The sequence below is a fragment of the Gadus morhua genome, chromosome 17, assembly GCF_902167405.1.
Source record: "Gadus morhua chromosome 17, gadMor3.0, whole genome shotgun sequence".
Classification (NCBI taxonomy): domain Eukaryota; kingdom Metazoa; phylum Chordata; class Actinopteri; order Gadiformes; family Gadidae; genus Gadus; species Gadus morhua.
Genome location: NC_044064.1, coordinates 8,649,878 through 8,661,307, shown reverse-complemented (window position 1 = coordinate 8,661,307; position 11,430 = coordinate 8,649,878). Strand labels below are relative to the sequence as shown.

Below are 11,430 nucleotides of genomic sequence, written 5' to 3'. Positions count from 1 at the left end.
CCCTTCATCTCCTCCTCCTCCTCCCCTTCTCCTCCCCTATCCCTCCTCCTCCTCCTCCTCCCATCCTCCTCCTCCTCCTCCTCCTCCTCCTCCTCCTCCCCCAGGTGTCGTGCGATAGGCCGGGTTCGGACGGAGAGCTGCCCCACGAGAACGGCCACGGAGGAGACTGCAAGGACGCAGGTGAGACAGTGGGAAAACAATCCCGGATGGAGGAGGGCTTCAGGGTAGAAGAGGGAACGCTTTCCAACCTGTGAAGAGTTCAGCTCCACAAGTGTGCGTCATTCCCAACGTTCGTTGGGAATGACGCACCCTTGTGGGGCTGAACTCTTCACAGCTTGGAAAGCGCTCTCCACGCCGTGTTTACCTTTCAACACCTCGGCCTTCGCTCGTGTCTCTCCCCCCCCGAACGCGAGAGCACGTGCCAAGAAAGCACCAGAATTTATGATGGAAACTAGGAGTTCTCCTTGTCCGCCCGTCAGTGTAGGCCCCAGAGATCCATGAATTCAAACCATCATTTGTTTCCCAGCGTTATTCCGAAATCTGATGATGAGGCTGAGTCATAAAACGATACAGAGTGGTCACAGTTATTCCTCGCAGATTAGAACATTTCCCCCATCTATTACATGCATGTTGTTTGTCAGATTGAATGTGTTATTTATTTTCAACGAAGCAGTTCTTAAACCTCACTCTCCCTGGTTTTGGAGGCTGTAACTCATCTGGCCTTAGTGTGAGGCTGTCATGCATTATATGTAGGGTAGAGGATAGAGTGAGAGCTGGGTTTGTTTGTTGTTTTTACTTCATTTGGTCACATTAAACAGCATGGTGTATCGTGCAGTACAGCATCTACTTTGTGTATTGAGGAAAGATGAACACACACACATGCACGCACACACACATGCACGCACAAACACACACACACACACATACACATACACACACACGCAGCCCCCCCACACAATCACAGACACACACAGCTTCCACACAAAAAAAAACACAGGCATTGTAGGTTGGAAACGGCTGTTCATGGAGTCAGGCGCACAGCTAGACAACTTTAACCGCAATTCACCAGAGGATGACCTACTCAAGTCTTATTAAAGTGATCTCTCAATGCTAATTTTTAGCTCTTGAGCCATCAAGTAAGAAATTTGTTTAGTTAACATCATACTTGTGGCTTCGATGTGTGTGTGTGGGTGTGCTTGTTTGTGTGTTTGTGTGTGTGTGTGTGTGTGTGTGTGTGTGTGTGTGTGTGTGTGTGTGTGTGTGTGCTGTGTGAATGCACTTATGTGTGTGTGTCTGTGTGTGTGTGTGTGTGTGTGTGTGTGTGGGTGTGTGTGTGTGTGTGTGTGTGTGTGTGTGTGTGTGTGTGTGTGTGTGTGTGTGTGTGTGTGCTTGTGCTGTGTGTATGCACTTATGTGTGTGTGTGTCTGTGTGTGTGTGTGTGTGTGTTTGTGTGTGTGTGTCTGTGTGTGTTTCGTGTCCACAGCCCCCCTCTTTCCAACCCAGGCACCCTGGGGATCAGCAGCACCTGATCAGATGATATATACACACAGTAATCACCCTCCCCTTTTTATACCTCATGCAAACATTCAAGCCGTTTGCCATCTGCGCGTTTGTCTGGGCTCTCCCCTCAGGATCTGTGTGTGTGTGTGTGCGAGTGCATGTGTGTGTGCACAGCAAGACGAGGCATGCGGCCTAAAATGGAGTGCAGATGGCTCCGTCCTTAATTAAAGCGGTCGCTGCGGTGGGTTGCGTCATGCAGTTTGATCCGACCGTCCGTTCTTCTAGGAATGGAGAGAGTGATGTGTGTGCGTTTGTGCATTTGTATGTGTGTATGTGTGTGTGTGTGTGTGTTTGTGTGCGTGTGTATGTGTGTGTGAATGTGTGCTTGTGTGTGTGGGTGTGTGTGTGTGTGTGTGTGTGAGTGCGCTAGCTGCTAGCCGTGTCTCGGTAAGATGACATCAGCGCAGCGGAATGTATATACATTTATTTTTTTCCCCCATAGTGCTCATTGACCCCGACACATACACACACACACGCACACGCACACGCTAACACACACCCACACCCCTTAGACACTGGCAGCTTCGATGATGTCACATAAAAATATGCTAGAGAGAAAGATAGAGAGAGAAAGAGAGAGACCACAGACCGAGCTATTCCAACAGGCGGTATTTCCCCGGTCCATTAAGGCAAGGCGTGCGCTGGTTCTCTTCACTGTCCGTGGAGGAATCCAAACTGTCACAATGGGGGAACCGGGCCAGCTCAGGGGGGAGGTTCTGGGGGCAGTAGGAGGATGGGGTGGGGGGGGGTGGTCAGGGATTGCACAACCCACTCGTCCCGATAAACAACACCCTGGCTCGCACAGCATGAACCCGCTGGCCCCGGGGTTGACTCATCTAATGCGTCGGTTTATTATTTCATTGGTTCTCTGTTCATCTGCGTTCACGTTGACACTCTTTGTTTTGCCGCTACAAAAGAGAGGAAGCAGGGGTCGTGATTCAATTCTTCTGTTTCTTCAAATCAAACACTTATTGTGATCTATAACGCTGGGTAGTTACATACAAATGAAGTTTATGGAAAACAATCTGACTCACTAGAACTTCAATTAATCTATCTCTTTCTTTCTGTCTCCCTCCCCCTCTCTCTCGCTCTCTCTCTCTCTCTCTCTCTCTCTCTCTCTCTCTCCCCCTCTCTCTCTCTCTCTCTCTCTCTCTCTCTCTCTCTCTCTCTCTCTCTCTCTCTCTCTCTCTCTCTCTCTCTCGCTCTCAGGGAAGGGGAAGAAAGCCGGCAAGACGGAGCAGAAGAGCGGGACCCTGGGCAAAGGGGCGAGCAAGAAGATCACCAAGATCATCGGCCTGGGCAAGAAGAAGCCCTCGGAGGAGCAGACCTCCTCGGCAGAGGAGGAGGTGCCCACATGTGGTAAGCCACGCCCCCTTTTCTTCTCATAGAAGGAGGGGCCCTCAGTTATAGGCCACGCCTCCCTCCTCATCTCATAGGAGGAGGGTCCCTCAGTTATAGGCCACGCCTCCCTCCTCATCTCATAGGAGGAGGGGCCACAGTAATAGGTCACGCCTCCCTCTTCATCTCAGGGGAGGAGGGGCCCACAGTAATGGGCCACGCCTCCCTCCTCATCTCATAGGAGCAGGGCCCACAGTAATAGGCCACGCCTCCCTCCTCTTCTCATAGGAGGAGGGGCCACAGTAATAGGCCACGCCTCCCTCCTTATCTCATAGGAGGAGGGGCCCACAGTTATAGGCCACGCCTCCCTCTTCATCTCAGGGGAGGAGGGCCTACAGTAATAGGCCACGCCTCCCTCTTCATCTCACTGGAGGAGGGCCCACAGTAATAGGCCACGCCTCCCTCTCATCTCACTGGAGGAGGGGTAGTGGATGGCTGCACCTTGATCCTGCGTCAGGAGAAGTAGCAGGGGAAGTAATCAGAATGACAGGTGGCTTGTGGGTGATCCATGGATCCATTTCAACACTTAGGAGTCAGTGGTGGATGTTTTTGAAGGGAGGGAGGCCTTTTGGAGACAGTGGACCTCCGTGTAGCTCAGGGAGTTGGGGGGAAGAAACGGGTGAGGAGTACAAATACAAATGCTTGTGTGGGGGAGGGGGAGACGCAATAGTCTGGGGGGAGGGGGGACTCTTACAGTCGGGACAGGGGGAGTACCAAAAGTCAGGGGGAGGTGGGAACAGCGGGGCGTGGGTGTAGCAGCAGCAGTGCAGGGCTGAGCATTAGCCTAACGTCGCACGCTCTGCGTCCGGCCGCTAGGCTACCTGAACGTGCTGTCCAACAGCCGCTGGCGCGAGCGCTGGTGCCGTCTGAAGGAGAACCAGCTGCTGCTGCACAAGGACCGCGACGACCTGCGCAGCCACATGGCCTCGCTGCCCCTGCGCGGCTGCGAGGTCAGCCCCGGACTGGACCAGAAGCACCCCTTCGCCTTCCGCCTGCTGCGCAACGGCCAGGAGGTGGCCGTGCTGGAGGTGAGAGCGGGGGGGGAGGTTGCGGCGGTCAACCTCGTCGTCGTCTTCGTCAACATTAGTGTACACCCACAGACGTGTGGAAACCTATTCGTTGGTCGTGTTTATGAAGCGCTTTTCCACGAGCAAAGATTCTGAACTTTAAATGTCAACAATAGAAGTTTGTATTTTGTACGAATTATTATTCCCTGAGTCATATTTGTCCACATTGTGATGTCTTACCTTATTCTACTCCCCTAACGCTGTGATTCACTCCATTATCACCATCTGCCTAAGTCTAAGTCAAAATCGATTAGACTATTTACGCTAAATACAAGATGAACCTTCAAACATGACTTTTATGACAATTATGACAACTATGCTATGAGGCTGACAAAAATGATATCAAGAAATGGGGCCAAAATATATTCCTTAATTAAGCTACATGTATCATTGTAAACACACGGCTGGTACTTCCTGTCCTGATCCTCTTCCTGTGGCCCCCAGGCGTCCTCCTCCGAGGCCCTGGGCCGCTGGCTGGGGGTCCTGCTGGCCGAGACGGGCTCCACCACTGACCCGGCGGCACTCCACTACGACTACATCGACGTGGAGACCACCGCCAACGTCATCCAACTGGCCAAGCAGTCCTTCTGGTGAGCCTCCTCTCACACGACGGACCCCGTTACGTCATGAGAGGCAGACCACACAGCCCCCCCAGAGCTGTTACTGAGACACAGTTCAGGTCCATTTAAAGACATGTGGGGGCATGGCCTATATGGATGAGGACACACATATAGATTAGTACTTTATTGAAATTCGATGTAGAGTAAAGTAATGGGGAAATATTAAACAAGGAGCAGTATTAACGATGGTAATATAAGCATGTTATTCTAGACACATTTTTCATTGGTGATTGATCTTTCATTAACTTGTTTTTTATAACTGTTTGTACGAATGTATAAACAACTTGTTTTCTTAAGGTGGTTAAAATAAATACCAGTCATCTTGTCAAGGGGTGAAAACTTTTTTGAAGCAGAATTTCCTTTATGCCTTCAATATTGCGACATGAGAAGTTCTGTCTTGTCCCCTCCCAGTTTCACCAGTAAGCGTGCTGTGTCTCCCAACCCCTACCTGGACAACCCGGTCAATGGTGGCTACTCACGTCCCAGTGGTGTGGCCCTGCATTACGACGATGTTCCCATCAACGGCATGGTAAGACACACTACAAACGCGGGCCACTCTCACCAAAATGGCTCGTTTTTCGTTCTATCCCGCTTTTCCTTTTTCCCGCTCTTTACTTCCGACATTCTCAAACTCGTAATATCGCAAATAACCTCCTCTTACCCAACTTTCTCTATGAACTTACCGATGCTGCTCTGATTTTCCACTCTACACTTGTCTGTATTGCTCTTCTTTCCTCCTTTATCCTTCTCCTTTGCCCACACTATGCTTGCCTTAAAACAAATGAGGAACCTGAGGCGCAGTACTCCAGTCCTGCCACCAGGGGGAAGGTAGCCCAGACATCGGACACACTCTACGAGAACACAGAGCTCTACGAGAACACAGAGCTCTACGAGAACACAGAGCTCTACGAGAACATGCCCTCTCCCGCGCTGGCCGCCCGCTTCCCCGCTAAACCCTCCTCCGCCTCTTCCTCCACTAAAAAACCCAAACCTCCTGCAGCTAAAGTGACCTCTAAGTTCCTTTCTGCGGATGCTAAGTCAAAAGACACCGCCCAGGTGAGTAACCTTAACTAACGCATGCATTCCTTCACACTTTGCCATCAGTGCCTTTATTAACCATCACGTTCTCCATCTTGTTCCTTTATCTTTGTTCTTTCGCTGTAATTTATTTATTGTTTATTTCTTTTCTTTTTTCATTATTAATAAAGATGACTTGTCTCCCAGGTATTCTGTGGTCTATGATTCAGATGCAGCATTCATTTAAATATGCACATTGGACATTGTTTATGTGGAATAATATAGACGGTGTCAAAACATGGAGGAGAAACAAATCATTGGGTTATGTTTTTCTTTAAGAAAACCATAAAAACACAATTCGGGTTGGGCTGTTCGCGCCTCGTTTCCTGTTCTTTATGCTCATATATTTTGTCACCGTTGGAAACCATTTTTCTTTTTTATAGAAACACGATGTTGACCACCCAGAAGTTTGAATATCCTCCCTTGCGTCTCCTCAGTCTCCTTAGCCCCAGCTGTGCGGTAATAGCGCCGGTGGCTCCGTCGTCCAGGGCCAGCTGTGGGGTATTTGGGGGAAAGAGATCCAATAAATTAGTTTACTCCCACCCACATTGTTCTGCGTGCGGCCAGGTTGGAATTGTATTTGCGTTATTTAGGGTTCCCGTGCGTTTTATATATCATGTGCACACATGTCAAGGTGTGTGCGCGTTTAGGGCTGCATAGCCTGTAGATAGTTTGCAGCATGTGTGTGTCATGGGGTGGCCATGTTCCCGACCACATATACCCCCATCCCCCAACAAAAATACTTATAACACCCCCTCAAATGCAGTCCCCAGGCCCCTCCCCCCTAGATGCCACACAGGCATACATAGATCGCATACACACACTCAGAGACACACACACACACACGCACTGGTCTTTGAAGTGTGTGTGCGTGTGGGTGTGTGCGTTGGTGCCTGGAGGGTGTTAACATCATATCCCTGAACCGCAGCAAAGAGTTTAAGTGGAGGAGTAGAGTTAATGCACCAAGGTGTGAACAAGTGTGTGTGTGTGTAGGAGTGTGTAAGAGGTTGTGTGATCCATATTGTTTGGTTAGAACAGCCTGGATTATGAGGCGAGGTTATAAAAGCACAACAGGCCATGGGGCCACCCTGAGAGCCAAGTGCAGTCTAGGGATTGTTTAGGCTGCTTCTGACGAGGCAGAAACCCCTTCCTCCTCCACGTCGACACGCTACTCTGTGTGTCATGCACAGGGAAGTACAGCTGAAATACTTGATATTATTGACGTTTTGAGGAGTATGAATTAGTTTGTCTGCGCCCACGAGGTGCAAGCGAGAATTTGAGAGTTAAACCCATTCTGTATTCATTCTGACATCATGTATAGTATGCTAACACTGAATTTGGCTATGATGACTTGACTCCTCCCCCTGCGCTCCGCCCTCAGCTGAAGGGGAAGAAGGGGGCGGCGACCAATGGGACAGCGTCAAAGCAGAAGGCGGAGCCAAAGAACGCGCCCAAGAAGAACGGAACCAACGGCGTTAATGGAACCAACGGCACGGCCTCCATCAAGCGCAACAACTCCAGTAAGCTAACGCCACCCTCCAGTTAGATAACCCCACCCTCCAGTAGGCTAACCCCACCCTCCAGTAAGATAACCCCACCCTCCAGTAAGATAACCCCACCATCCAGTAAGCTAACCCCTCCCTCCAGTAAGATAACCCCACCATCCAGTAAGCTAACCCCACCCTTCAGTAAGATAACCCCACCCTCCAGTAAGATAACCCCACCATCCAGTAAGCTAACCCCTCCCTCCATTAAGATAACCCAACCCTCCAGTAATATAACCCCTCCCTCCATTAAGATAACCCCACCCTCCAGTAAGATAACCCCACCCTCCATTAAGATAACCCAACCCTCCAGTAAGCTAACCCCTCCCTCCATTAAGATAACCCAACCCTCCAGTAAGCTAACCCCACCCTCCAGTAAGCTAACCCCTCCCTCCATTAAGATAACCCCACCCTCCAGTAAGATAACCCCACCCTCCAGTAAGCTAACCCCTCCCTCCATTAAGATAACCCAACCCTCCAGTAAGATAACCCCACCCTCCAGTAAGATAACCCCACCCTCCAGTAAGCTAACCCCTCCCTCCATTAAGATAAACCCAAACCCTCCAGTAAGCTAACCCCCCCCTCCATTAAGATAACCCAACCCTCCAGTAAGATAACCCCACCCTCCAGTAAGATAACTCCACCCTCCAGTAAGATAACCCAACCCTCCAGTAAGATAACCCCACCCTCCAGTAAGATAACTCCACCCTCCAGTAAGATAACCCCTCCCTCCATTAAGATAACCCCTCCCTCCATTAAGATAACCCAACCCTCCAGTAAGATAACTCCACCCTCCAGTAAGCTAACCCCACCCTCCAGTAAGCTAACACCACCCTCCCAAGCGTGTTGGGTGGAGTTCAACGGAGGTCAAAGATTTTTAGACCGTTCATTGTACAAATCGTTTATAATTATACTCTTTTCGTGCAGTTCACCAAATCGCATGGGCTGGTAGTTTAATGAGCAACTAAACAAGTTTTCATCCAGTGGCTTGAAAGAAAAAGTCTCATGCATCAAGGCCTTTGAACTAAAAGTCGCCTCAATTGCATCGCACAAATATTTGAATCCAAGCAGTCTCACGTAACGCCACCGTTTCAATGTTAAGTAACGCCACATTGCAACGGAGCTAATCCTTCCTCCTTTCTGCTTCAGCCAGTAGTTTCCATGGAGACCACAGAGCCAGACAGTGAGTCTGGCTCACCCCCGCCCCCCCCCCCCCCCCCCCCCCCCCCCCGCCTCTGGACTACTTTCTAGGAAAATAAAAGTGAAGAAAAATTCAAAGCCACAAAATATTTCGAATATGGAGTCGCGTCTAAATTACAGTTGGTTTGGTGAAGGAAAAGTGGACTTGGGGTTTAATAACTTCTATTAGCCATGCGTCGTTGAAAGGAAGAAAAAAAGGCCCATACCCCAAAGTTAAGGCGTGCGTAAATAGCGGAGTTAGCAAAAGGAAGAGATTGTATATGTGAATATTTTGACGGAGGGGCCCAGAGAATGTGGTTGGGGGGCTAATTGCGGTGGCATTGGTTTTTTAGTTTGGTTTCTTCGGCTGTAATGTGCGCGCAAGGACTATTAAAACCGCTGGTGTAGGCTGTCATCCTCCTCTAAATACCTTGAGGGACTGAGGGGGAAATGCCAAGACGGGGGTTGGAGATGGTGTTGGCTTTGAATCCAGGCCATGCCCTCAACGCTTTTTCCACTGTCGGTCTCAGACTAAAAGGTCTGTTAAAAGTTTGATATGGATTGAGTGAATGTTCAAAAAACACTTTTTAAGATAAGAAATACAGATGTGAAGCAAGGTCTCTTTCCGTTTATTGATGCTGACGCCCAGCCAATGGTAGAGGAGGTGTGTTAACCATGTGATCTCCAGTTCCAAAAGCACTTTCCATGTTGCCGTCTTTGTACTTTCTGAACAAAAAATATTTAATGATAATAATGATGACACAGTAGCACACAACCAAGCAGCCAGATGTTCAAAAATGTGTTGTGTGAAGACAGACCCATAAGAGGCATTGATGACAGTAGAAAAACTACAAAGATGGCGGCTCACAATGTGCATCATTACATCACGTCTTCCTAACCGCTGCCCCCCCCGGTAGGCGTGGACCAGTACAAGTACGGGAAGAACCGCGTGGAGGCGGACGCCAAGCGGCTGCAGGCCAAGGACGACGAGCTGGCCCGCAGGAAGCAGGAGATCCGCAACCGGCTCACCCAGCTCAAGAAGGAGCGCCGCGACCTCCGGAGCGCCGTGGAGGCCGCCGCCGGTGAGGAGGCCGCCGGGGCCAGGGTGGAGGGGGGGGGGGGGGGTGGGGGAAGGCGATAGGACGGGGTTGGTCTAGACTAGAGGTAGGTGGCATGGAGGTTCTGGGTTCAGTCCACCTAAACGCTGCCTGCTCTTTAAGGACACCGCAAGGGGCTCAGGTTAGAAGCGTCTGCTTGAGGACTAAACGATGACTAATATGACCCACATTAAATAAATTATACCAAAAATAAGGGCCAAGGTATGTGTGTATAATTATTAGTTAAAAATGTTCTACGTTTCTTTGATCGGCCATTGGTTAGCACAAGTCAATACTTGATCCAGAATACTGGATCCGATCCAAAGTGACATTAACAAGACTAAGACGATGTCGTTCTCCCCAGACGTCTCATTTGGGGACGTCTGCAAGAATATAAACATGGAATGATACACGGCCACATCTTGTCTAACTCCTGGTTTGATCCCCCCCCCCCCCCCCCCCCCCCCGAAGGCAAGCGGACCCTGGCCTCGCTGACGGAGCGCCTGAAGAAGGTGGAGGACGAGTGCAAGCAGAAGGAGGAGGAGCGCGTCACCCTGGAGCTGGAGATGACCGAGGTGCAGGAGAGCCTGAAGAAGGCCCTGAGCGGAGGGGTCACGCTGGGCCTCACCATCGAGCCCAAGTCCGGCAGCTCCACTCCGCAGGTACCCCCCCCTGCCCCCCTCACCTCCACCCATGACCTGCCCCGTACATGGTCAACGGTCTCCCCTCCACGCTACTCGAGTTATTTTAGCGGATGCTTTTGATCTAGATCCACATTCAGATACATTAAGTAGCAGGGAGGGCATGTTGCGCCTGAGGGTAGGCCGCACACACTTGGAGTTCAACAGCCTGGCCATGACTACACCGCACACATACAAATGACACCGCAAGAGCGAGAGCAGATATTAGTTTTTATTATGAGCGTGAGCAAGAATTCCCATCAGCCTCGGCGGCCATTTGCATTCATTATGGCACATGCTTCTAGTGGATTACATACAGATTGAGAGGGCCAACCAAAAGACTAGATTGTTTCCCTATTAGGTAGGCATTTCTGCAAAGTGAGCGTTTATTTACTCGTGTGTGTGTGTGTGTGTGTGTGTGTGTGTGTGTGTGTGTGTGTGTGTGGTGTGTGGTGTGTGTGTGTGTGTGTGTGTGTGTGTGTGTGTGTGTGTGTGGTGTGTTCCCCTCCAGTCCCCAGTGGCGGTGCGGCGGACCCTGGAGTCGTCCCCGTTCTCCAGCTGCGACACCAGCGACACCGAGTCCCTGTGCCTGCCCGTCAACAGCGCCTCGCTGCTTCGCAGGCACCCGGCCGGCCAGAAGGTCCCCCCCGTCAGGGGCCACGTCCTCAGGAAGGCCAAGGTACGAGGAGGGGCCCCGCTTGAAGACACAATCATAATATTACCCCTTCAGTCAGTTTACAACAGGAAAGGCTTTGATGGCAAAATCACTAATCGAGGCTAAGACCAGACTTGCTCACTATGCATTTGACAACGAAACCAAAACCAAAAATCTACTTTTTTGATTTTAATTGAAGGAATGAGGATATTCTCTTATTTTATTACTCATTCTATATACTGTATGGTTACTTTGGTTTTAGAACAGTGCTCTGTGTATTAAAGGGGTGATATCGTGCCACCAGGTGTGAGTGTGATTAGCCATTACAACCAGTTTGGAAATCTGCCGTTCCCTGTGTTTTAGTGACATCCCTAGTGGGCGTGTCCACATATATGTACGATGGATAGATCAGCAAGATTTGATACAGTCTACTGGGTAGGGTGGTTGATCTATCCAGCATACGCCCACTATTGATGTCACTAGGGCACATGGAAAAACAGATTTTCAAACTTGTAATGGCTAATCATACTCACACCTGGCGCACCCCTTTAAT

At 50.1% G+C, this 11,430-nt stretch overlaps 1 protein-coding gene across 5 annotated transcripts in view; it reads left to right on the top strand.

The window, feature by feature from the left end:
* afap1 (actin filament associated protein 1) overlaps window positions 1-11,430 on the top strand; it is a 67,917-nt gene that overhangs the window by 54,597 nt on the left and 1,890 nt on the right. For 4 of the 5 annotated variants that reach the window (XM_030338368.1, XM_030338366.1, XM_030338365.1 and 1 more), the window contains exons 8-17: window positions 105-180; window positions 2,770-2,919; window positions 3,775-3,986; window positions 4,470-4,615; window positions 5,057-5,174; window positions 5,432-5,701; window positions 7,104-7,242; window positions 9,363-9,527; window positions 10,014-10,204; window positions 10,734-10,901. In XM_030338368.1, coding sequence (XP_030194228.1) covers window positions 105-180; window positions 2,770-2,919; window positions 3,775-3,986; window positions 4,470-4,615; window positions 5,057-5,174; window positions 5,432-5,701; window positions 7,104-7,242; window positions 9,363-9,527; window positions 10,014-10,204; window positions 10,734-10,901 — 1,635 coding nt within the window. The remainder of the gene's footprint in view (window positions 1-104; window positions 181-2,769; window positions 2,920-3,774; window positions 3,987-4,469; window positions 4,616-5,056; window positions 5,175-5,431; window positions 5,702-7,103; window positions 7,243-9,362; window positions 9,528-10,013; window positions 10,205-10,733; window positions 10,902-11,430) is intronic. The other variant, XM_030338369.1, reaches the window with a different exon arrangement.